Source organism: Bidens hawaiensis, unplaced genomic scaffold (genome assembly GCF_021521415.1).
Source record: "Bidens hawaiensis isolate Kalapana, Puna unplaced genomic scaffold, B.hawaiensis_p1.1 tig00013347_1, whole genome shotgun sequence".
Classification (NCBI taxonomy): domain Eukaryota; kingdom Viridiplantae; phylum Streptophyta; class Magnoliopsida; order Asterales; family Asteraceae; genus Bidens; species Bidens hawaiensis.
The window spans coordinates 377646-402177 of NW_027492132.1; the positions used below are offsets into that span (position 1 = coordinate 377646).

Consider the following 24532-nt stretch of genomic DNA (forward strand, 5'->3'; position numbering starts at 1 on the left):
ATGGAAGCAGGAGGTGTTGTGAAGGTGGATAAGACCGCGTTTTTGGAGTGTTTTAAGACCATTTGGCATACACCTTATATAATGTTGCTTGCTCTTACAGCCGGTATTGGAGGCCTATTATTTGGTTATGATACAGGTGAAGTATTTGGGCACTTCTAATTTGTTTAATGGTTCGTTATATTTTTATTTATGGTTGAATATATATAATAATATTCAGGAGTTATTTCGGGTGCCTCTCTATATATTCGAGACGATTTTCCAGATGTCGAAAAGCATACGTGGTTACAGGTATTTGTGCTCGTATATTTGTGAAACAATTTATTTCTTTAAATTTAATAAGTCATTCTTGATGTTAAAATAAACCATTTAATTTGAACATGAAGGAAACCATAGTTAGCACGGCGGTAGCTGGAGCTATTGTTGGCGCGGCAATTGGTGGATGGATGAATGATAGAGATACGGTAGGAAAAAGACGATATTATGTGCTGACATTTTGTTCTGTCTTGGTTCAATTACCATGGCTCTAGCTCCAAAACCATGGGTCATCATTCTTGGTAGACTTTTAGTTGGTTTGGGCGTTGGACTCGTCTCCATCACATCGCCATTATACATATCCGAAGTTTCTCCTGCTCGAATAAGAGGCGCACTTGTTAGCACCAATGGTTTACTCCTTACCGGAGGACAGTTCTTATCATACCTCATTAATTTAGCTTTTTCTAAGGTAATTAATTTAGAACTAATTGTTTGTTTTCGTTTTGTTGTTGGATTGGTAATTTTTTTATTATGAGTTTGATACAGACACGGGGAAATTGGCGTTGGATGCTTGGGATTGCAGGAGTTCCACCGATGGTGCAGTTTATATTGATGTGCTTTCTACCCGAGTCACCAAGATGGTTGTATCGCCAGGTAGCTAGACCTCATAATTTATGACATGACACTTTAACACACAACACAACATGACATGACTCGAAACACAATTGAACGAGTAAGTGTTTTGGGTCATAAACGAGTTAGCAATGCTTGTTCATCCTAATATAATTTGGCTCTGACCGAATGCACAATTAACCTTTTGACATAAATTTGATATGATATTGAACACATAAACTATTATATGAAGCCCTCTTTTATTGAATAATATTGAATAAAATAAGATTGTTTTTTCAAAGAATCAGATGTTATTTCATATGACATGTTCAGGTTAGATGCTTATGGTTTGTCACATGATCCAGCCTGTTGAGACGTTCCCGTCCATTACTTATGGCCGGGTACCCCAAATGTTTTAAAGTTGTACCATATTCTAACTCAATTGGTTTGTCTAGTTGATCCATAATACGAGTTTGCTAGCTTTTGACTTAGCTCCGTATAACAATTCAACATGTTAATGTTAAATAAACTGGTCTAAACTGTCACCTCTACACGAAACCTTCCAACTTGGTTTCCTGATCTATGTTTATGTGTCAATATGACAAATTGACAATGGCATTTCTTTGATCAGAATAAGATAACCGAGGCACGCAATATACTCAAAAAGATTTATCCAACAAACGAGTTGGAGGAAGAAATGAAAGCTTTGCAATCATCTATCCAAACCGAAAAGGAAGCCGAAGGATCCTTAGGAGACGGTATCTTTTCAAAGATAAAAAGTGCATGGGCTAATAAGGTTGTTAGACGAGGACTATACGCCGGTGTCACTCTTCAAGTTGCACAACAATTTGTTGGAATCAATACCGTCATGTACTACAGTCCCACCATTGTGCAACTTGCAGGATTCGCTTCCAACCGGACAGCATTAGCACTGTCACTTATCACCACGGGACTCAATTCGTTTGGTACCGTGTTAAGTATGTTGTTCGTTGACAGGTTTGGAAGGCGGAAGTTGATCATTATCTCAATGGCTGGGATTATTACTTGCCTTGTGGCTTTATCAATTATGTTCTTTCAAGCTTCGGTTCATGCTCCTCATGTGGATATTATAGAGTCGAATCATTTTGGGGTTAATTATACGTGCTCGGATCTTAAAACATCATCAAATCCATCATCATGGAACTGCATGACTTGCTTAAGAGCATCCTCCAACTGTGCTTTTTGTGCCAGTAACGAAAATATTGTAAGTTTTAATCCTTTGGATATATTGTTTCATACCATTTAATACTTTATTGTCTAATAAACCAAACTGCAGTATAATCCTGGGGCATGTTTGGCTGTGGACACCATCACAAGAGACGCTTGTCGAGGACAACATCGAACATGGTACACCTACGGTTGCCCAAGCAAGTTTGGGATCCTCACGGTTCTACTCCTCGGGCTATACATCTTATGTTACGCTCCTGGGATCGGGACAGTGCCTTGGATAGTGAATTCAGAGATATATCCGTTAAGATATCGGGGCATTGGTGGGGGGATTGCAGCGGTTTCAAACTGGGTTGCAAATCTAGTTATAAGCGAAACGTTTCTAACGTTAACTGAGAAGTTGGGTTCTTCTGGTACGTTTCTGCTTTTCGCAGGGTTCTCGACCATGGGACTTGTGGCTATATTTTTTCTCGTCCCGGAGACGAAAGGGCTGCAGCTTGAGGAGGTTGAGAAGATGCTAGAGAAAGGATATCGACCGAGGTTTTGGTGCACTCAAGACAAAGATATCAAGCCTGCAGCGTCTTAGGTTTGGGTGGTGGTGCAGCTTGTTGCCCGCTTACCCATCTCTGTATTGTAGTTGTTCCTTTTGTTCAAAATATAAAGTAATAATGATATTCTTGTTATTAAAGGGAAGTAGATTAATACAAAACCGCATACAAAAATGAGAGAGTTATAATTTTATATGAACGTGATGATATCCTTGTTAAACATACTTTCAAAACTTAACATAAAGATGGATAATGCTTCAAAAACTAAACAAAAGTGCTTCCAACAAAACCTATTGTTGTTTGAGTTGTTGAGTTGAAACTCAAAACAATTTGTTTATTATGTTTTTATTATAGTTGAAACTCAAAACTCAAAATCTATTATTGGTTGAACGGTACACCGTCCCATTATAAGTGTTCACATTTCTTTTTTTATTTGTCTCATTACAAGTGTCAACTTTCAAAATTTATTAGCCAATTTTCAAGTTTACCCTTAAACACACACAACTAATATTAATAAACAATATTGATGAACTCACTTTTCAAGGGCATTATTGTCATTTGGTAATAAAAAAAGGTAATCATTTAATCCACTTTAAACTTTATGTTTTTCAAACATTAACACTTATAATGGGACAGAGGGAGTAATATGTTAAATGAAGTAGAATTTCAATGAAATGAAACACCATAACATGTCAAAGTAAATTAAAAAGATGATCACTAGTTCCCAAAAAACATGATCACTAATTTCACTTAGTGTCATCAACTTTCATTGTCAACTCAAATTTTTGTTCTTCAACTTTCTTCCTAAATGCAAGAGTGCTTGGCTTCATATCCACTGATATCCCAACAGGGCTAACTGTATATTTGAACTAATTGTCCCATGTGCAGATGCACAAACTATACATATTCACTGTCACGTATCACAATTACGTGGATAACTAACAAATTGGTATATGCATGAATTATTAACTATATTTGAAAATTAACTTTAATCTTTTTTTTAATAATAATAATAAATTTTTTTTTATAACCCAATTTTTTTATTGGCTCCTTTTATATTTCATAGAAACATCCAAACGATTTACAATGAAGTGGCAGGTAAGCGGGCAACAAGCTGCGCCGCAACCCCCTTTTGGATAGCAAACCCAATCCGACTAAAAACAAAGTTTTGATTCTTATGGGCTGATACGTTACTATACACAACTTTAATCTCATCGAACAATTTCCTCGACAAATTGTAATATACATGAATTACTAACTATTTAATACTTTTTTAATCAATCCATATAATTAATACACTAATTTCTAGTATACTACATAGATAAAGATGCATTAACCAGAACTAGATAATAATAATAATAAAAAGGAAAATTGGATTTTAATAATCCCAACTTAATGCAGTTGGCTGATAATAATCCCAACTTTGAAAGTAGCTGTCACTGGTCCCAACTTTCACACTATTTATTTTCATTGGACATCCGTTAAAAAAACTTAACGACGTTATGTTTTTTCCAAATTTCAAACTGATATTTTAGGGCTTTTGATCGGAATGAGAATACGAGTCGATTGATGTAAAACATACTTCCAAACAGTGGTCCAAACGACTAAAGAAAGCTTCAATTTCGGTGTTTAAACTTTTAATTAACAAAAATCAAGCTGTTTGAAGCGTCGTTTCGAGTTAAGTTTTACATCAATCGACTCGTATTCTCATTCCGATCAAAAGCCCTAAAATATCAGTTTGAAATTTGGAAAAAAACATAACGTCGTTAAGTTTTTTTAACGGAGGTCCAATGAAAATAAATAGTGTGAAAGTTGGGACCAGTGACAGCTACTTTCAAAGTTGGGATTATTATTAGTCAATTGCATTAAGTTGGGATTATTAAAATCCAATTTTCCTAATAAAAATATATTTCTTGGCCGACCAGATTTGTTTTTGAGAGTCCAATTTAATAAAAATCTAAAAGAGAAACCACTTGCCAGCGAAAAGAACCAACAAACAAAACACTATAAAGGAAAGAACAAGTTGAACATACACTATTTTCCCAATCTAAACCCACATATACGAGGAAAAGAAAAGAAACAACAAACAAAATACAAACTATAAAGGAAAGACAAAAAAGTTGAACCTACACTATGTCCATCCTTAACAAAGATTTATCCACAAAAATCCAATTAGTGACCATACAATACTACTACTCAATGCTACCAATTATTGTTGTTAAAAAAAATGTTGCTAATTATTCTTAGTACAAAGCTTTAATAGACCTCATATGTCCTATAATAATTGGCATAATTTCATCTCTTACACACACTACCGAAAAATGTTATCTTAACATGGTGATGATACCAAGAGCGGATCCAATACCTCGTTGAGTTATCTTTATTTCCTTGAAACGGGTGGGTTATTAAAAAATTACATCATTATCGCCCAACATGAATTACTGATGCCATAAGTTAGTTGTACCTTTAAAATTTGAAATAGGCTACCCAAAACTCGATTTGGAAAACCCGGTTTTGATTAGGATGCTACTTTTGTTATTTTCCAGCTAATATTTGTACATTTAGTTAAAACTATAAAGGGCATGCATGTTTTATCTAGATATTTTAATTTATTTGAAATATAGGATAGATCAAGTATTTCATATATACAACTTGAGTTATACAATAGCTACCATTGTTATTTATAAAATAAAAATCTTTCTAATAAAATAAAATAGAAACATAATAATAATAATAATAATAATAATAATAATAATAATAATAACCAAGATTAAAAGATAATCGTGTCTATAAATATCAACACCCAAAGCAAATATATCACAACGTAACACAACACAACACACACTTGTCTAAAAATATCAATCATTTTTGTTTAATTTCCTATAATGCATTCCAAATCCTTTTAACAATCTCTCTCCACTCTAGCTTCAACATGTAAGTTATCTTTCTTTCTTTATCGTACATTCGAATGTTTGTGTTTCGGCTTTCAATCTTTCGAAGATTTATGGTGTACCAAGAACATAAATGGCATGCAAAAAGTTTTTTTTTTCATGCAAAGCAGTAATCTTTGAGATAAAGAAATTACCTATAAGAATTTTACTTTATTTTTACATATATTGTAGTTTTTTTAATAAAATATATTATCTAGTATTTTAAAAATAATCTAATACTGCTACTACATCAACTTTTCATATATTTTCAAACTTTGAATCACTATCTTAGAATAAATATTAATCTATGAATCAAATCAGACAAAGAAAAGTGACTCATTTGTGATCATTTTTAATATGAAACTTTAAACTTTGGAATCTTAGATTGGTGTGATTGAAGTGGTTCAGACATGGCAAAGCTTTCACAATGTGTTTTCATAGTACTGTCAATGTGGTGTTGCACCGTCATTGTTGAATGTGATGCCATGAAATACAAAGACTCGACACAACCGTTAAATGTTCGGATAAAGGACTTAATGGATCGAATGACTTTGGCTGAGAAGATCGGCCAAATGGTACAGATTGAGCGACAAGTAGCTACACCTGATGTAATGCGTAACTACTTCATCGGTGAGGTCAAATTAATTACACTTTTATGTATATGTGTATATATATATATATATTTGTACTCATATATCTTAAACTGATCAACATTTTGATTTCATATATAGGGAGTTTGTTAAGCAGTGGAGCTAGTGTTCCCGCCAAAGAGGCACCACCCGAGATATGGATCAATATGGTGAATGGCTACCAAAGAGGATCATTATCGACTCGTTTAGGTATACCTATGATCTATGGGATTGATGCTGTTCATGGCAATAATAATGCTTATAATGCTACTATTTTCCCACATAATGTTGGCCTCGGAGTAACAAGCTAGTTTTGATTGAATATTTTTCGTTTAGTTAATATTTATTTAATTTCTAATTATTGGGATGTTTTTTATAGGGATCCTGAATTGGTTAAGAAAATTGGAGCTGCAACTGCTCTTGAAGTTCGAGCAACCGGGATTAACTATGCATTTGCACCTTGTGTTGCGGTAAATACTTTAAACATCCTTGTGACTGATATACCGACATTTGTAGCATGATACTTTTCTTGGCGTGACACTTTGATGCACATTAACAGATTTGTAGGGATCCAAGATGGGGACGTTGCTTCGAAAGTTTTAGCGAAGATCCTGATATTGTTCGAGAAATGACTGTGGTCATATCAGGACTTCAAGGGGATATTCCTAGTAATGGTCGAAAAGGTGTTCCGTTTGTTGATGGACAGTAAGCTTTGATACTGGTCTATATTTATTGTATAATTTTTACCATTATATAAGTAGTTGGCCAATGATACAATTTTGCAGACAAAAGGTTGCAGCTAGCGCCAAACACTTTGTTGGCGATGGTGGAACAACAAGAGGCATCAACGAAAACGACACAATCATAGATTTTCATGGTTTATTGAGCATGCATATGCCCCCTTATTTTGATGCAATTAGGAAGGGTGTTTCAACCATAATGGTTTCTTATTCTAGCTTGAATGGAGTCCGAATGCATAGAAATCGAGAACTTATAACTAGATTTCTCAAGAACACACTCAAATTCAGAGTAAAAACTAATAATTTTCTTGTTTAATCACAAGATTTTTTTATCTTATTTTACATTAGTAAAAAATGAACTTTTAAATATTTTGAAGGGATTTGTGATCTCGGATCTTCAAGGTATCGACAAGATGACAGATCCAATTCATGCTAATTACACTTGGTCAATTCTAGAAAGCATTGGTGCTGGCTTAGACATGGTTGGTTATAAACTTTAATTAAATTGCGGTGTGCTTATGAATCTTATTGTGACAAACTGTTGCAGATCATGGTTGGGAACAACTACTTTGAATTCATTGACGGGCTAACCTACCTCGTGAACAATAACTTCATCCCAATGAGTCGGATTAATGATGCAGTGAAAAGAATTTTACGGGTCAAGTTTGTGATGGGCCTGTTTGAAAATCATTTAACTGATTTAAGCATGCGGAAACACCTTGGAGTACAGGTTAGCTAAGATCTATTGTCATTTCAAAATAATATATGAAATGATATATTGACGTCGATTATCTGTTGCTGATAAAACAGGATCACCGAGATTTGGCTAGAGAGGCAGTAAGAAAATCTTTAGTGTTGCTGAAGAATGGAAAATACGTTGATCAGCCGATGCTTCCCCTGCCAAAAAAATCAACAAAAATCTTGGTAGCGGGTACTCATGCGGATAATATTGGCTATCAATGTGGTGGCTGGACTATTGAATGGCAAGGGAAAAGTGGTAATATTACTAAAGGTATGCATCATGTGTTACTAAAAACGGGCTTTTACTTTTATTTATACCATATTGGCTATTCACCTTCTATAATTGTGTTGACATGGCACAAGAATCTTGTAATCTTGTGCTGACATGGCGCAAGATTGACCTCTCTCTTGCGTTGTTGCGCTGACGTGACACAAGATATGTTTTTTTATGTGACCAGCGCAGGATGGACATATTCTCGTTTTTAGTGATAATTTTGTTTATGAAAAACTAAAAGTCAACCGCCATGATGTTAATATGATTTGGTCAAATGTATAATCTTATGATTTTCTCATAAATAAATATTTTTCTGCATGGACATTGAAAATAACTATCTTTCTTGATGTTAATAACAGTGGTAATATAGTAGCATATGAAAATAACTATCTTTGTTGATGTTAATAATAGGTACAACCATTTTATCTGCTGTGAAAAACACCGTTGACCCGACAACAGAAGTTGTATACGTAGAAAACCCGACTCCGGATTTCATCAAGTCCAACAATTTTTCATATGCCATTGTGGTGACGGGCGAGTATCCATATGCCGAGGCAAATGGAGATAACCAGAACTTAACAATCCCAGAACCCGGACCAACAACCATCATGAACGTATGCGAGTCAGTGAAATGTGTAGTTGTGCTAATGTCGGGCAGGCCTGTGGTGATCGAGCCGTATGTTGCTAGCATGGATGCATTGGTGGCTGCATGGCTTCCAGGGAGTGAAGGACAAGGTGCAACTGATGTTTTGTTTGGTGATTATGGCTTCACGGGTAAACTTGCGCATACTTGGTTCAAGACGGTTGATCAACTTCCTATGAACGTTGGCGACCCGCATTATGACCCGTTGTACCCTTTCGGATATGGGCTCACAACTGAACCTACCAAAGGATTTTAAGGAAGCTTTAGAGTTTAGTATGAACTATTAAGTCATGTGCTAAGCATTACTTGGGAGATGGCGGGACCCACCTGGGAACAAACGAGGGAAACACGATAATCGATCCCAAAGGGTTCTTCAGAATACACATGCCAGCATACTATGATGCTGTCATCAAAGGTGTGGCTACTATTATGACCTCATATTCCAGCTGGAACGGGTCAAAATGCACGCTAACCGTTTTCTTGTAACTGATTTTCTCAAGAACAGGCTTAAGTTCAAGGTAGAAATTCACATTTATCCACTTCGTCAGTTGCATTGAGTACTCCCTTAGTTACACAACACAAGCACCTAATGAAGTTTGTTTGACTTTGACTTTGACTTTGACTTTGACTTCAGGGGTTTGTTATATCAGACTGGCAAGGGATTGACCGTATCACTACTCCTGAACATGCTAACTATACATATTCGATCATAGCCGGGATGAACACCGGTATTGATATGGTATGTTTGTTTTTTTCTTGTTCTTGATTGTATACAAGTTACTAGAATTTAAAGTGCTGCGCGTGTGCAGTTCATGGTCCCATACAACTACACAGAGTTCATCAACGGTCTAACTTATCTAGTCAAGAAACGGTTCATATCAATGAGCCGTGTAGATGACGCAGTTAAAAGGATTCTAAGGGTCAAGTTCACCATGGGTTTGTTCGAGAAGCCGTTGGCTGATTACAGCATGACTAAGTACCTTGGAAGCCAGGTAACTTAACTCCTTTAACCTTTTTGTGATAAAATCTTTAGGATAAAAAGCATAAAGCCACTCAAAAATCGGTTAAAATTGACTGATCTAAAAAGAAAAATTATGTCACTCGGTTACTATTTTGTAAGCTTTTTTAAAGCGGAAACTTAAAAAAGTCACTAATTTTTTTTTTTAATTTGTGAACTCAAATATGAACAGGAGCACAGAGATCTGGCCAGGGAAGCAGTGAGGAAAACACTTGTATTATTGAAAAATGGTAAATCTATAAAGAAGCCATTGTTACCACTTCCTAAAAAGGCGTCGAAGATACTAGTTGCGGGGTCTCATGCTGATAATATTGGTTATCAATGTGGCGGATGGACAATCGAGTGGCAAGGGCTTTCAGGAGATATTACAGAAGGTATAGTTATGATCTAGCAAAATTTAAAAAATCTTGAACTATGCCCTTTGATCTTTTTAAAATTTTGAACTAAACCCTTTGATCTTTTTAAAAACCTAGAGCTATGATATTTTATAAATCTTGAATAAACCATTTGGTCCTTTAAAATCTTTTGATTTTTTTTACAGTCTTTACATTCTTGATCTAAACCGTTTAATTTTATATTTTTAAAAAAATCTTGAAGACTTGAACTAAACCATTTGACGTCGCTAAACCTCTTTGGTCTTGCAGGCACCACAATCTTATCCGCTGTGAAAAAACTGTTGACCCGAAAACTCAAGTGATCTACAATGAGAACCCGAGTGGTAACTTTGTCAAGTCCAACAAATTCGACTACGCAATTGTCGTGGTGGGCGAGCACCCATATGCCGAGACATTTGGAGACAGCGCGAATCTGACAATCCCAGAGCCGGGACCAAGCACCATCAAGAATGTATGCGGCTCAGTGAAATGCGTGGTGGTCTTGATCAGTGGCCGGCCTGTAGTAATACAACCGTATCTTAAAACCATAGACGCCCTTGTGGCTGCTTGGCTTCCAGGAACCGAGGGTCAAGGTGTCACGGATGTCCTATTTGGTGACTATGGGTTTACTGGCAAGCTTGCGCGTACTTGGTTCAAGTCTGTTGATCAACTCCCCATGAATGTTGGTGACTCACATTATGATCCGTTGTACCCGTTTGGGTTCGGGCTCACTACTAAGCCTAGGAAGAGTTTGTGAACCTGATTAGTGTGTTGATTGTTGAGTATTTTTTGTGGGAGTTTGATCTTCACACATCAAGTTTTTAGCAGCAACTCTTGTATTAATGTTGTATGAATAAAGTAATTAAATCAGTAGCTTTTGATGGCAACCTACAGATTCATTTGATTTGATATCCAATAGTCCAATATCAGTGATCATTTACACAGGCCCAATCCATTAGGTGCAATCAAAAGCCCAAAGAATCTTTGCCGTATACTCTTTTTTAACAGTATTAAAAGTGTTTTTTTTAGCTTATTATTACTTGTGTTGTTATACTGGATGCTTTTATAGTAATTAAAAAAACATCAGATATCGTAACAAAGATATACGCGGATGAAGGAGTTCACAGTTAAAACTAACTTAATTGTTTAAACCCAAGCAAGTCAGTTGATTTGTCGGTTCTGAAATATATATTGTTCGGTTCACTAAAGAATATTCAATTAGTATATGTGTTATACTCACTAGCCATCGTCGTCATTTTCAAAAACTAATGAAAGTTCACACTTTTGGAAAAAATGAATAATACTGGTCCACAACCTGCCAATCCCGCAAACCCAACCAACCTAGTTGGTTTGGCTTTATGTTGCTTGAAAATGGAAATCATAGTTAGCTGTTTGGTCTAGAATTTTAATCATAACAATGAATCCTAGGCCATCATTTTTTTTCAACTTCTTTTGAACTAAACTCTACTTGGCTTTACATGAGTAATCCAATTTGTTCCAATGTAACAAACATTTAACATTTTCTTTAAAAGAGAATACACGTAAGTGATCAACTTAATGTAAGTACACAACTGATTAAAATTCATAAGTATAAACAATGCCTCCTGAAATAAGTATCCATTGTCGTCCAGCGGTTAGGATATCTGGCTTTCACCCAGGAGACCCGGGTTCGATTCCCGGCAATGGAACTTTTTTTATTATATTTATTTGTTTTTACTTTTTTGTTCATATATTCATAGTTAAATCATCAATAAGTTGTTGCTCTGTGATGGTTGTTTAATTTATTCAGTAAGTAATAACAATTAACAAATCATTAGTTGAATGAAGGAATCCTAATAGAACTTCTCCTAACCCATAACTCATACATCACCATATAAAACGTATCGAAATCTACCGGCACTTCATGCCATTGAAAATGCTTCTGCACCTTCACCACATTCTTCTGCAGTTTCATATACTCATCAGAATCAGCAATCTTGTTCAGTATCTTCTTCAAGAACGCAATATCTTCCGTTGAAACAACAACCGAGAAGCTGTTCCAGTTCAAGACATCCCCAAATGGCAGATCATAATGGTCGGCCAAAACAACGGGGACACAACCATAGTAGATTGCATCACCTATACGAGCCGTGTTTACTTCAAACCCTTTTGCATGGATGCAAAACTTGCTTCCAAGAAGTGACTCTGAGTATGGTGTTTTCAGACGGTCTTGGTGGACTCTAATCTCTGAATCGTTCATCCATGTCTGAACCAATGACTCACGCACACGTGAGTTCATTGCTCCTGCATAAAATGCAAGCGTTTCCCTGCAACATCCAGGTAAAAGTAAAAACAAACGTACTTAGCAAAACCTTACTCATAGCAGGTTATTGGTAGGGTCTAGAGATGGTGAGATAAGTGCAAATAATTCCTCTATCCCAGTGTAAAATCTGTTAAATATATATAAATTATTAGTATTAAGATTTAGTTTTGTTTAGCCCCCGGCCGAGTTAGGTTTCTCTAGGTCTTTTTCTAGTTTGTTACATATATACTGAGTGTTACCCTATATTATAATTACATAATTCATTTAAAATATAGTCTGCTACTTTTTATAAAAGTAAAACTATGAATAATCATATAATCACTTCTTAGAACACAAACCAAAAGTTGTAAAAGTTGGGAAACCTTTTAGATGGGTGACGGGTGGGGCGGACTCCGGGTCTTGGCCATATTTGTGGTATAGATGAATCTTTATGCGCGGTGTACCCTTGCAAGAAATAACTTGAAGAACAAACAACTTGAATTGCATTGATCCTAACTTCGGGTGCTTTCTCCATTGCGGTCCTCCCAATAGAATGACACGCGGCATAGAAATGATCAGCACCACCAGTGCGGTTCCAAAATGGGTATTTGTGACTTATGTTAAAAATATAGTCTTTGATGAAGTTTTTTATGCCACCTACTCCAATTCTCTTATCATGTCTCATACTTGCAATAGAAAATGGCAAGAAAAATAGGTCTGCTTTAGATGGGTCTTGTGTGACAAAATGGCTCATTGAGAGTGCAATTTTGAAGTAGCTTTCACTCGCATAGTTGCCTCCCGGTGAACCGTGGTTGTCGGGCAAGAAAATATTGGCAAATGGGTCGGTTTTCTTGTGCGGGTAGATGTATATTTTTAAGGTCTTGTTCATTTGTTGATAATTGTCCAAGAAAATGTCTTTTTCATGGTACAATTCTTTGACCTCAAAAGGCTTAACTGGAATTAAAAAAAGTAGCAAAAAGATATTACAAAGTTAGTTAAAGAGTGAGGCTTCACTTGAATAAAGAAAGTGGCAAAAAGATATAATCACAAAGTTTGCTAGCTTTAGGACCATATTGTAGACCCTTGAATCCCAAGTAATGGTCAACATGTGGATGCTGGTAAGGGCAAAATTGTAATTATCTCACAAGAAAAACATGTTATGGTCTTGAAGGTGGCTGGATATAATGGACATAGACAACACATGACATTGACAATTCTGTTAAAGCATTTCTACTTTCTACTTTAGGAACTTGGCATTTATATATCATATATGATATCATATATGATTCTTTACTTGTATCAAGTTACGTACTAATTAACATATGACAATGGCTGCGCGTGATATATATACGTCTCATAAATTTAGTGAACATAGAACGTTATGGTGATAACGAATTAACAAAAGACTTTATATCTGAAAAGATAGATACCGTAACGTATTATATACATTATATGTACTGCCATCACAATCATTCGTAGCTTGTTGCATGGTATTGACTAATTATCACAACTTGATAAATTCGACCCACTGTTTTGTTAGCAAGACCGGTCAATCGCTTGTTTTATCAATCCATTATTCAAAAACTACTTGACATCATATATAGACAATTTTAAAATTGAACACGTATATAATTAATTTAAAATCAATCTTATAACTGTTTTATCTTTTTTGTGTAAACTTTAATAAAGTAAGTTTGAATGATAAATGGAATAGTAAATAAGATTTTAAAATAAAATAAATATGAAATACAATCCCGGATATACTTAAGAGTTCAACCGGTTTGATAACCATTTTAATGAACTAAATTCTGTAAAATAAATAATATACAAATTTTCTAAATTTAAATTTCAAAGTCCTCGTTTAGATTCCTCGTTTAGATTTAGTTTGAGCAAAAAGAATTTTCAAACTTTGCTCCAATGTTGTAAAAGTAAGTTTCCAATGCCGAGTACTCGCTACAAGATATGTTGCAGAGAGGAGTTTCTTTAATTCCGCCTAGTTACTAAGAATCGATTAGAGGTGGTCAACGTCAGCCAAAATTGCATATTGTCGGTGAACTTTGGCCGATTTTGACTTAAAAAAATAAACATAACTCGTAGTTCTTTAATATTAAAGAATAAATATCATTTTTTTTACTTAATGAATTAACAATTTTTAGAATAATTTATTATTTAAAAATATTTTTCTCTTTTTTATATTGAATTTCACCTAATTTGGTATAAATATTATTAAACTTATGATATTTGACATATATATAATATCCAAAATATCCAAAAATTAATTTTCTTTATATTTACCATGTCCGGGTACTCTCTGAGTATTCCCCGAGTACTTCGAGTACACCCAACTCCCCAGCCGCCTAGAATCCGTCTAGCAACTTTTACAACTTTGTTTTGCTCTAATTTAAACTAGGCAATTAAATGAAAAGATTATTCCCATTTTTATTAGAATTATCATACTTATGATATATCTCCAAACATTAAGGAAGAACATATCCTTTCCTATTGCTCTAGAACATCTTTTAAAATTAAGGGATATTTTCTAAATAATAATGCTTTTAAATCCCTAACTGAATTGACTAAAGTAAACAAATAAGCATGTGGCCAGCGATGAGTCCAAAAACGTCGTAGTTTACCTTTTGAGAACGTAGAATCTCCGGCTAAAAGTTGACCACCCTCATGCACCACCTCCCGCAACCTTCCACCGCTATCTTCATGTGGCGGTCCAGACTTATTATCGATCAAGAGTGTATGTTCTTCATGTAATACCCGAACAGCATCCTCAAGGATCGAGACAGGAGGATTAATAAATATTTCTGAAGAACGATCAAACGGTGGATTTAGGTCAAAGTGATGATCATCATGCTCATGTGTCATCATTAGATTTGAAGGAATATATGTAACAAAAAAGAAGATAACTTTTAAAATAATCAAGGTGGCTGATGTCATGAAGAACAAGCCTTTGAATGAAGCCGGCTTTATGATCATCGCCATTCGATGCAATTCTTCGAATTGAAGTTAAACTGACTTGGAATAGTTTGTAGCTAGAAATAGGAACATATATTATTTGAAGTAATATATATGTCACACGGTAGCACCAAGAATAGAGGCAAGGGAGAATATTTGATCTTTAAAGCAAAATGGTTGTTACATATTATCTATATACAGAAAGCTAGCATAAAAGATATATTGATGAGGAGGTGTGAAGATTATTCTTGAAGGTATATGCTATATGGCCATGTGTATATGTGTATTAATAAAAAATTATGTACACATGAACACCCAAACATAAGACAGATCAAGGAGGTATATAGAAGACTTGTTGGTGGGGCTGCTGTAAAGCTATGTAGATTAATCAAGATTGTGTGCTGAGTTATACCTAGACAGGTTACTACATGAATAATTCAAATAAATTATTGGATTTTACTATTCTAGATGACAAAAGGTTGACTAAATTGCTAAATATTAAATAGAATTATAGAAGCTTCAAACTTAGTACTTTTAATTAGTTTTTGATTTTATTATAAGTTGGTGTCAGTTTAATAAAGGGAGAATGAAAGGACATGTATGATAATAAAGTGAAAAAGAACACTAATCTAATCAATGTTGATTACATGATTTCCTTTATATTTTAAATTTTATTCTATTGAAAGAGAAAGGCTTAATTTTCGTCACTGTTTTTAAAAGGCGAGTAGGTGTCCTTTCTAAACAGCAAGGCATTTCGAGTTTTCCAAATTGTCGAGTATTGGATAGCTACTTTGAGTTTATTCATTTTTTGGATCCCATGACTCGGTTTACAAAAATCATAATGTCATTCATATTGGTGGGAGATGAAGGCAAGCAAGACACCTCTCCAAGTGTTGTGCCAATTCTACTACACATCGGCCGAATAATCACACCTAAAGAATTACCACATGGTCCTCATCAACCAACTTTACTTCTTATCGAGTTGTTTGGGTGTTGGGTGGGTTGGGGAGTCGGGGGGAGCATAAAAGCATAAAAGAGTATCCAATAAATAACTACAAATTAATATAATGTAATTATTTTTAACGACAATAAATATAAAATGGTAACCTTGTTTCTTTGAATATCATAAGTGAAAAATACATTATGAAATGTAGACTAAAATGTTCGTCTTGGTGCCTTTTTTTATAACCATGTTTTAATCAAACACGTTACGCTTTTAAACTTTAGGGTATTTAAATCAAAGCTCAATAACTCAAACAAAATTGTCAAACTTGGATTTGTTCAGATCAAAATGCAATATAAAGCATTAAACCTTATACTTCAACATTCAACATACGTGAGAGTATATTTCAAACATAACATGTTATAGATGAAATGCATAATTACTTAAATACTTGTTGCACACTTGCATATGATGGTAGGTAAGATACAACGTCAGGTATAGGAAGTGTGTTTTACTCCAAAAGGCAAACATTAATTTTATCGAACATAAATCCAATACATAAAATATTATATTACTTGTGTTATTGATTTGTTTGCTTATTATTAATTGAACGGATATATAATAGTAATAATAATAACAATGTTAGAGTATAATTTTACTTAAATTTGCAATAAACTTTTGGTCCCCGCGTTTGAGGATTCATCGTGGACATCAAATTGGAATTTTTTTTATTTTTGATTTTTTAAAGGCAGCATCAAATTGGAATTAAGTTATTTTTGTAGACAAACGTAGAGTTAACGTTCAATTATTGTAGCTTACATTTGACCAAAAAAGATGCTAATAAATAGAATAATATTCATATTACACGAATAATATATAAAGTAATTTATCTATTATAAACTATTGCAAGTTTGCAACCAAACATGATCCAGTAAATACTATTTTGACTCTTCTGATATTTGAAATTCTTCTATTTGGTAATAAGCAAACGAACCACTTTTATACTGCGCTGGTACGTAACGGTGATTAAGAAAACTAAGTTATTAATTACAAAATAATTATTTTACAATACATAAAAAGGCTAAAACACAAAGATACTTCGAAGCCCCTCCCCAGTGCCACGTAACTACCGGGGGCTTTGAAGCCCCCAACCAACAATGCCCCGTTGTGGTTTAATGCCCATTGGCGCCCATATATATATATATATATATATATATATATATATACACTTGACGGGTGCCCGCGCGATGCAGCGAGAAACAAATATCTTTGTAATTATGTAGCAAGTTTATGGGTGTTTGTTGTTCGATTTGAAACCAAAAAACGTTCAAACCGGTCATTGGTTTGATTTCACCATTGATTTTTTTAATTAACTTTCGGCCGGTCGTTTACAAAAGGTTCGTTTCGGTTTCCGACGACAAAAACCGGTTACTAACGGTTTGACTCACGGTTTAATTTAAAAACCATCAAAACCAAACCAGATCGCAAATGCCCTTACGTAAAATGTTATTTTTTTTAATTTAAAAAACTGTAACAATATGATAGTCAAATTAAAGAGAAAAACATGCTCGTTTTTATGGTGTAATTTCTTTAAAAAACTATTTGGGCATGCAAAAGTTATTAATGTTTAAAAATCATGAGGGAAGTTGAGTTAAAAATGAAAATAAAAATCACAAAAGAGTAAAAGATCAAGGATCATAGTTGTAATAATTATTGTAATTTACAAAAGTTAAGTAAAGTATAGGGGTTAATATTGTAACTATTATTTAGTAACCATATTTAACTCTTGTAGTGGACAAGTTTGCCCATGTCGAAGATGTATTAATGGTTGTACCATGTGTTGAATAATTTGTAAATCCTTTAAATCTAAGGTGTCTTAATTTACCCTTCTTTCATACATTATATATAGTATAGATATACATATCACATATGTATGTGTGTGAGAGGTTGAGAGAGGAAAGTAAGGGGCCCCACCAATTTGTTCAACGGCGCCGGCCGTTCAAACGATCCCACCCTCGCCGCCCAGCCTTCAACGGCGCCCCACCGAGGTGTTTCGCGCCCTCGTCGCCCAAAAATTCCCCTCCTCGGCGCCCCATAGCGGATGGTCTTATATCTAAGAATATATTAACTTGAAAATTTACCCAACATCTGCACACGTTCTATCTCTTACGATAAGAGTTGTTATATACAAACATTTTCAAAGGAGACCTTTGATTTCGATAAACACGACTAGTTAATCACCGTGAGTCACTTAGCTAGGCCAAATCTAGACAAAAAGGATTTGCATGCAACAATTCGAAACCACGATTATTAAAACACGTTAATCATGTTCCAAACAAAACTTGAAAGATACTTCTTGTGGAACCTATGGAACAAGCTTTGAAAATATTTATTTTCCGAATATTTATTTTATTACATGTGATATTTGTTTGTGAATTAACGAGTTTAAAATTTTATTTGACATCCTGTTGTTTATTCAAAACCTACTTAAAATTATTAAAATTATGTAACAAACCATAACTGATCTAAACTAAATTAGAACTTGTGGTTTCATATATAAACCGTTTTTACTTAAAAAAGTTTTTTCTTAAATGAACTTTAATAACCAATCAATACCCTGATAGTGATACCCGCACATCTTAATTTTAAAGGATTCAAGTTGCAAGTAGTGGTGGAAAGAATCTGCGAATGAGACATCTCTCTATAGTCTATATAATGGTTCGCTCACGTATTCACGTGCTTATCTTTTCATCTTTACATTTGATTTTGATTCATGTGAATGTATCCAACTTCATTGTTATAAGGGGGTGTTTGGTAGAGGGATTTAATTGGGGAGAAATGGAATTAGAAATATTTCTTTTGTTTGTTTTCCACTTTTCATTTCTATTTCTTTTTCTATTTCTCTAAAACTAGAGAATTCCATTTCTCTTTAAAACAAAGAGAAATCCATTTCTTAGCAGCCTTCTCATAGCATGTCACCACCTCGTCTCCGGCTACCACCTCGTCTCCGACCACCACCCCGTCTCCGGCCACCACCTCGTCTCCAAGTCTCCGCCTCGTCTCCAAGTCTGCAACCGCCACCTCGTCTCCAAGTCTGCAACCGCCACCTCGTCTCCGCCGTTCGCAGTGGTGAACACAGAGATGGTAACCAGTTGTAGGTTGCAGGTGGTACGGGTGAACGGAGATTAGGGTTTCAAGTGGTGGTTCGTGGTAGGTTAGGGTTTTCAGATGGTCGGGTGATTGTGGTCGCAGGTGGGTGACAGTGGTGGTGGAAATCGGCGGTGGTCGCAGGTGGCTTCTGATTATCATCATCATCATCGCCACCACAACCACCACCACAAAATCTCCAAAGAGGCAGTGATGACAGATCTGAGCCTCCTTTTTCTATATCTTATGTTCCAAAAATTTGAATCTTTTTAATTTCTTGTGTACTGTGGTTGAAGAAGGGGATTTGGTGGCGGCAGCCGGTGGTGGTGGGCTGTGGTTGAAGAAAGGGCTGTGGTGGTGGTGCTGATGGTGTGGGGCTGTGGTGGTGGTGCTGGTGGTGGTGGGGCTGCGGTGGTGAGTGGTGTCAGGTTGGGTGGAGGTGGGGTTGGGTATGGTAGAGTTCTCTGTTTATTTTCTCGTGTACCAAACAAGAGAAATGATTCTCATTCTCCATACCAATTCTCTTTCTCTACAATTCCTTTTCCATTTCTATTTTCTCTCATTTTCCATTCTCTGTACCAAACACCCCCTAAGTTCCTTTTTTTTCAACATACATATCTACGTAATCAGGGCCGGCTTCGAAAAGTCGAAAATTTTTTTGGATAAAAGACGAAAATAATTTTGGGCCTTAGGTAAAAAAAACATTTTTTTTAAACAAATTAATTTTAAATTGGCTTACTTACTACTTATTTATGATTTGAGTTGTGTAAAAAACTTGTATATAAAAATAAACATAAAAATGTCACTACAACTAGAACCCACAACCTCTGATTAGATGTCATATCTCTTTGCCACTAGACCAAGCTAGTGGTTATGAAATTATGTTGAAACATTGGTTATACATAAAAAAATTTTATAAAAATACATAGAAAAAATATAAAAAAAAATTCGGGCCTAGCGGGGTGTCGGGCCTATGGCCGTCGACTACCCGGCCACACCCCTAGGCCGGCCCTGTACATAACTAAAAACAAATTTGATGGTTGGAATACGCACTTGAATATCGTCATTGTGGTTATGTTTGACAGGAAGCTTTCATGAGCTTTTAGGAGCCTCAAGCTTTAAGCTTTTAAGAAAAAGTTTATACTCGATTAAAAGCCTTGTTTGGATCAAGGAGCTTAAAACTTTTAGGTCAGAAGAAAAAACTTAAAGATTCTACTAGTAGCGTTTAAAAAGAGCTACAAGCTTTTTGCATTTTAATTACTTAAATAACCTTCCAAAATAAATACATTTATATTATTGTTTTTAGTTATACTCATTTTAATAATTTTATACATTTTATTAAAAGTTTCAGCTACTCTGTCAAACATATAAATATATTTAAAAAGCTACAGCTTCCAGCCACCAGCTAGCAGCTTTCAGTTACAACTACCAGCTAGTTTTGCCAAACATACACAATAATGACTTATATTTAATTGAGTATGAGTTTTTTTTTTAAAGCTTGAAACTTGAAGCTCTTAAAAACTTCTAAAAGCTTCATGCCAAACATACCTATAGTTACAAAAACAGGGTTTAGTACCATTAAAAATAACATGCTTTTAAGTTTCCTGGAAAAAAGTCATCATGATTAAAATATAATTTTGGCTAGGGATCAAGTATTGGCAATCTTAGTTTTATATTCGGTTAAAATCATAACTCATGCACAGCCTGATACTCGTCACGTATATGTAAAGTAATTACATGTGTTTGTATTGGATGTACCGTTGGGATATCCAAATATTTTTTCCTACCATCATAATCTTTAAAAACAATATTAAATAAAAATATGATAAATTACATACGTATCACCAATTATTATATCTAAAATATGTAAAATTCATGATGAATTAAAAGATAAGTTCGTACTTTCATTCCATAAAAAGATATACAAAAAATATCAGTAAATAAATATTCTGAAAGAAAAGTTCATTTTGTGCACAGTGTGGCAAAATTCTAACTAAGCGTCGATTAATACCTGATTATTCGCTAGTCCTCACTTCATTGATTAATTTTGGGTTAATCGGTCAATGGTCAAATCCGACCAAAACCGACGATTTCCGGCGAGATTATGTAAAAATGAGCGGTTTCCAGCGAGATTCCAACTAAAATTAACGGTTTCCAGCAAGATTCGATCAAAAACCAACACTTTCCGATAAGATTGAAGCAAATTTTTGCCCAAAATGTGTTTATGCATGTTGAAAATTACATATAAAAGTGTGTGTATGTATATATAAAATAAAAAATTATACATTAAATTCCGATCCGATTAATTCCGATTAATCCCGTTTAATCCCGATTAATCGCTAGTCCCCACCTCACCGCTCGACTAGCGACTAGCGATTTTTACAACACTGTTTATGCATACGTTTTGGTATATAGTCAGGTGAACGAGTCATGTATAACCTAATCCGATACGGTGATACGCATCCCATATGCACAAACCTTTGTAAAACTAATCTTATACCCAAATACTCGTCACATTACCCGTCTCGAATGTTTCGGGTATGCATGTTAGATATGGGTTTGATTGTCATGCTAACTTTTGCATATCAATGTTTTTAAACATAAAAGTCACCCAACCAAATTTTACTATTTAAAAGTCCATAAACTAGTCTAGAGTTAATATACTTGTGAAAATATTCAATACTAGTGTTTTACACAGCACAACGCATCGGGATAGGTCGATAAAATACAGGCGATGATAAACCCAAGCGTTAGAAGGCGAGTCGACGCGAATTTGAAAATTATCGGTTACACTCGTTGCGGTATAGACATTGTTGACAAACCTGAGCGTTAAAACCCAACAAAAAAATTGTCAAAGTAACATATAAAAATATTAACACATAAACAAATACAAGCGTTGTCGGTCCCAAGCATTGAATAAACCCAAAAAATCCGCCAAAGTAACATATAAATAAATACAAGCGTTGTCGATCCCATGCATTGAGGCGGTAACTCAACATGAATTCGGTCGGTTTCGGTTACTTTCGTTATGGCATCGGAGCTAAAAATACAAGGAAAATATAAAAATTGAGGTGAACCAATAGGGTGGCTTCGGTTGGTAACTCGAGCGTTGGTAAATTCCCAAGCATTGTCGGTCCCGGGTATTAAGGTTGTGGGTCTATGCAAATTCGGTCATTTTCATTATGTTCGTTACGATATCGGAATTAAAAAATAAAAGAAAATGAAAAAAATGGCATCGACCAATACGGAGCCATCAAGTGGCCCATCGACAAATAGCGGCTTCAAACTTATTAACAACTACAAAAACAACAAGTTAATAGTTATCCCTAAATTTAGTCAAAACAAAATTGTATGAATTTTTGTTAAAAACATTTCTTTGTCAAGTGTCAAACTAATCAAATTTTGAGTAATTTAATATGGAATTGGTAATTATTTTAAATATTTTTTTACCAACATGCATTATACTATTATAGACAAGTTTATAAGTTTTGATATAGTAAATTCGAGTTGAGTGACCTTTTTTTTCAAACTTAGGGATTAATTATGCCAAAAGCATATGAAACGTGAGAGGTCCTTCTCATTAGGGTAACACAATACAAGTTAATGAACAAATATTATACATCAATGAAAATAAATTGTCTAGACAAATCTTTTGACATTCATGAAATGGAAAGTCGAAGATAACATATTGTGACACGTAATCGATCGACAAAAACTCCAACCGAATGTAAGAAATATAATAAATATATATATATATTACATATTTTTCTCCTGTAACTAAAATTTTTATGAATGATTTGTATTTTGTAAAGCAAATTTAATTTCATTGATATAGTAATAGCAAAAAAAAATATTTAAGTCAAGTCAATAAGAAGAAAACAAAGACTCTTAACATTGGGCCTCTTTGGGCTAAACATGGAAGTGATGGAATTGTTCAATTTTTTTTTAAACATTAAACTTCATTCAAAAAAACGAGAGAGACCTTAAAACTAAGCCCCCCCTCAACACACCATTTACAACATGTACAAGGGGTACTTGACCCAATCAATCCAATCTATCTTATCTATATTCGATATAGCCTTTAACCATAAAAACGACATGGCTTTTACTACCGCCACAACCTCAATTACCTTCGGGTCCGAATTGTGAAAGACTTTCTTGTTTCGCTCTTTCCAAATAGCCCAACATGTCATCATAATAACACATCGAACAATCCTTTTACCTTTACCCACCACCAAGGAGAAATCTTGCCAAGTCTTCAAGTCTTCGATAGTGTTACTAGAGGCCAGAACTAGGCGGCACCAACTCCACACCTTGCTCCAAACACCGAAAGCAAAACCACACGCAACAATAATATGGTTGACTGTCTCCTCACCAACATTGCACATCGGACAATTTACACTAGGCAAATTCAATTTCCTTTTTACCAGTTCAACCCGTGTAGGGATTCTCTCTTTTTCCAGCCTCCAAACTAGCGCATTAACTTTGATTGGCACCTAGCTTTCCCATCGCATTCCTTGACCAGGATGCCCATAAGCATTTTGACGCATAGCCGTTTTAACTGCTGCCACAGAGAAGCCGTTGTGGGCGTTTTGATCCCACAACCAGCAGTCAACAACCTGAGTAATTCAAACGACCGAAAGCATGTAAGCCACATCTTGAACCTCGGAAATCCCTTCAACGGAAGCCATACCCAGCTCCAAAGATCCTTAATCGATGTCTGATCGCCTTCTGTCTTCAAACGAGCAGCAACCGTGACATTTTTGTTCCTGTCAGCTGAGAAAAGGAGCGGCCATCGTCTGTACAGAGGAGTTGAACCGAACCACACGTCCTTCCAAAAATCAATACGAGACCCATCTCCAAGCTTACAAGAAAAGAGGTCCTCAACCCTTCTACCATCAAACCGAACTTTGTTTAGTACAGACACAATTGATTTCCAAACTCCACCTAGTGACTTTTTCACAGGAACAAAAGCCCATTTATTGCGACCTCCATGGAGACTGATAATAACTTTTCGCCACATACTCTCATGCTCATTTTTGAATCTCCACGCCCACTTTACCAGTAACGCCGCATTCACCTCGGAAATCTTAGAAATACCCAACCCCCCGAAATTTTTTGGTCTCGTGACAACTTCCCAAGCAACCCAATGAACCCCTTTCCCATCCTTATTTCCAACCCATAAGAACTTTCGCATCAATCTCTCAATGATTTCTACCACAGTACTAGG

The 24532-nt window shown here is 35.1% G+C and overlaps 2 protein-coding genes, 1 non-coding gene and 3 pseudogenes across 6 annotated transcripts; 4 read left to right on the top strand and 2 right to left on the bottom strand.

Annotated features, from left to right (window-relative positions):
• LOC143543917 (inositol transporter 4-like) lies at window positions 1-2656 on the top strand (annotated as a pseudogene). Its single transcript, XR_013137167.1, has 6 exons — window positions 1-136; window positions 218-288; window positions 384-721; window positions 799-906; window positions 1496-2107; window positions 2180-2656. The product of XR_013137167.1 is annotated as an inositol transporter 4-like (transcript).
• A 3302-nt stretch (window positions 2657-5958) lies between these two features.
• Window positions 5959-8860, top strand: LOC143543905 (uncharacterized; annotated as a pseudogene). The gene is made up of 9 exons (XR_013137165.1): window positions 5959-6178; window positions 6280-6487; window positions 6557-6647; window positions 6737-6882; window positions 6963-7206; window positions 7295-7399; window positions 7465-7647; window positions 7728-7929; window positions 8344-8860. The product of XR_013137165.1 is annotated as an uncharacterized LOC143543905 (transcript).
• Window positions 8861-8866: 6 nt separating this feature from the next.
• LOC143543918 (uncharacterized) lies at window positions 8867-10977 on the top strand (annotated as a pseudogene). Its single transcript, XR_013137168.1, has 5 exons — window positions 8867-9093; window positions 9210-9314; window positions 9385-9567; window positions 9766-9967; window positions 10238-10977. The product of XR_013137168.1 is annotated as an uncharacterized LOC143543918 (transcript).
• A 539-nt stretch (window positions 10978-11516) lies between these two features.
• LOC143543885 (putative glycosyltransferase At5g03795) lies at window positions 11517-15492 on the bottom strand. The gene is made up of 3 exons (XM_077036104.1): window positions 14882-15492; window positions 12632-13202; window positions 11517-12273 (listed from the first exon to the last, which is right to left on the bottom strand). Exons 1-3 carry the CDS (start codon window positions 15237-15239, stop codon window positions 11781-11783), a joined length of 1422 nt encoding a protein of 473 aa, XP_076892219.1. The 5' UTR covers window positions 15240-15492; the 3' UTR covers window positions 11517-11780.
• On the top strand, window positions 11584-11655 carry TRNAE-UUC (transfer RNA glutamic acid (anticodon UUC)). Its single transcript has one exon. It is a non-coding gene; the product is annotated as a tRNA-Glu (tRNA).
• Window positions 15493-23315: 7823 nt separating the features above from the next.
• On the bottom strand, window positions 23316-23690 carry LOC143543919 (uncharacterized). Its single transcript, XM_077036134.1, has one exon. The coding sequence runs from the start codon at window positions 23688-23690 to the stop codon at window positions 23316-23318; it is 375 nt and encodes a 124-aa protein (XP_076892249.1).
• Window positions 23691-24532: the final 842 nt, after the last annotated feature.

What these genes read in the sequence shown, in the direction of transcription:
- LOC143543885 (XM_077036104.1), bottom strand. Translation starts at nt 15,239, where the DNA reads ATGGCGATGATCATAAAGCCGGCTTCATTCAAAGGCTTGTTCTTCATG. An exon ending in AGATTCTACGTTCTCAAAAG is followed by an intron (nt 13,203 to 14,881) that starts GTAAACTACGAC and finishes TTTTAATTCCAG; the next exon opens with TTAAGCCTTTTGAGGTCAAA. An exon ending in ACCCGTCACCCATCTAAAAG is followed by an intron (nt 12,274 to 12,631) that starts GTTTCCCAACTT and finishes TGGATGTTGCAG; the next exon opens with GGAAACGCTTGCATTTTATG.
- LOC143543919 (XM_077036134.1), bottom strand. Translation starts at nt 23,690, where the DNA reads ATGTGCAATGTTGGTGAGGAGACAGTCAACCATATTATTGTTGCGTGT.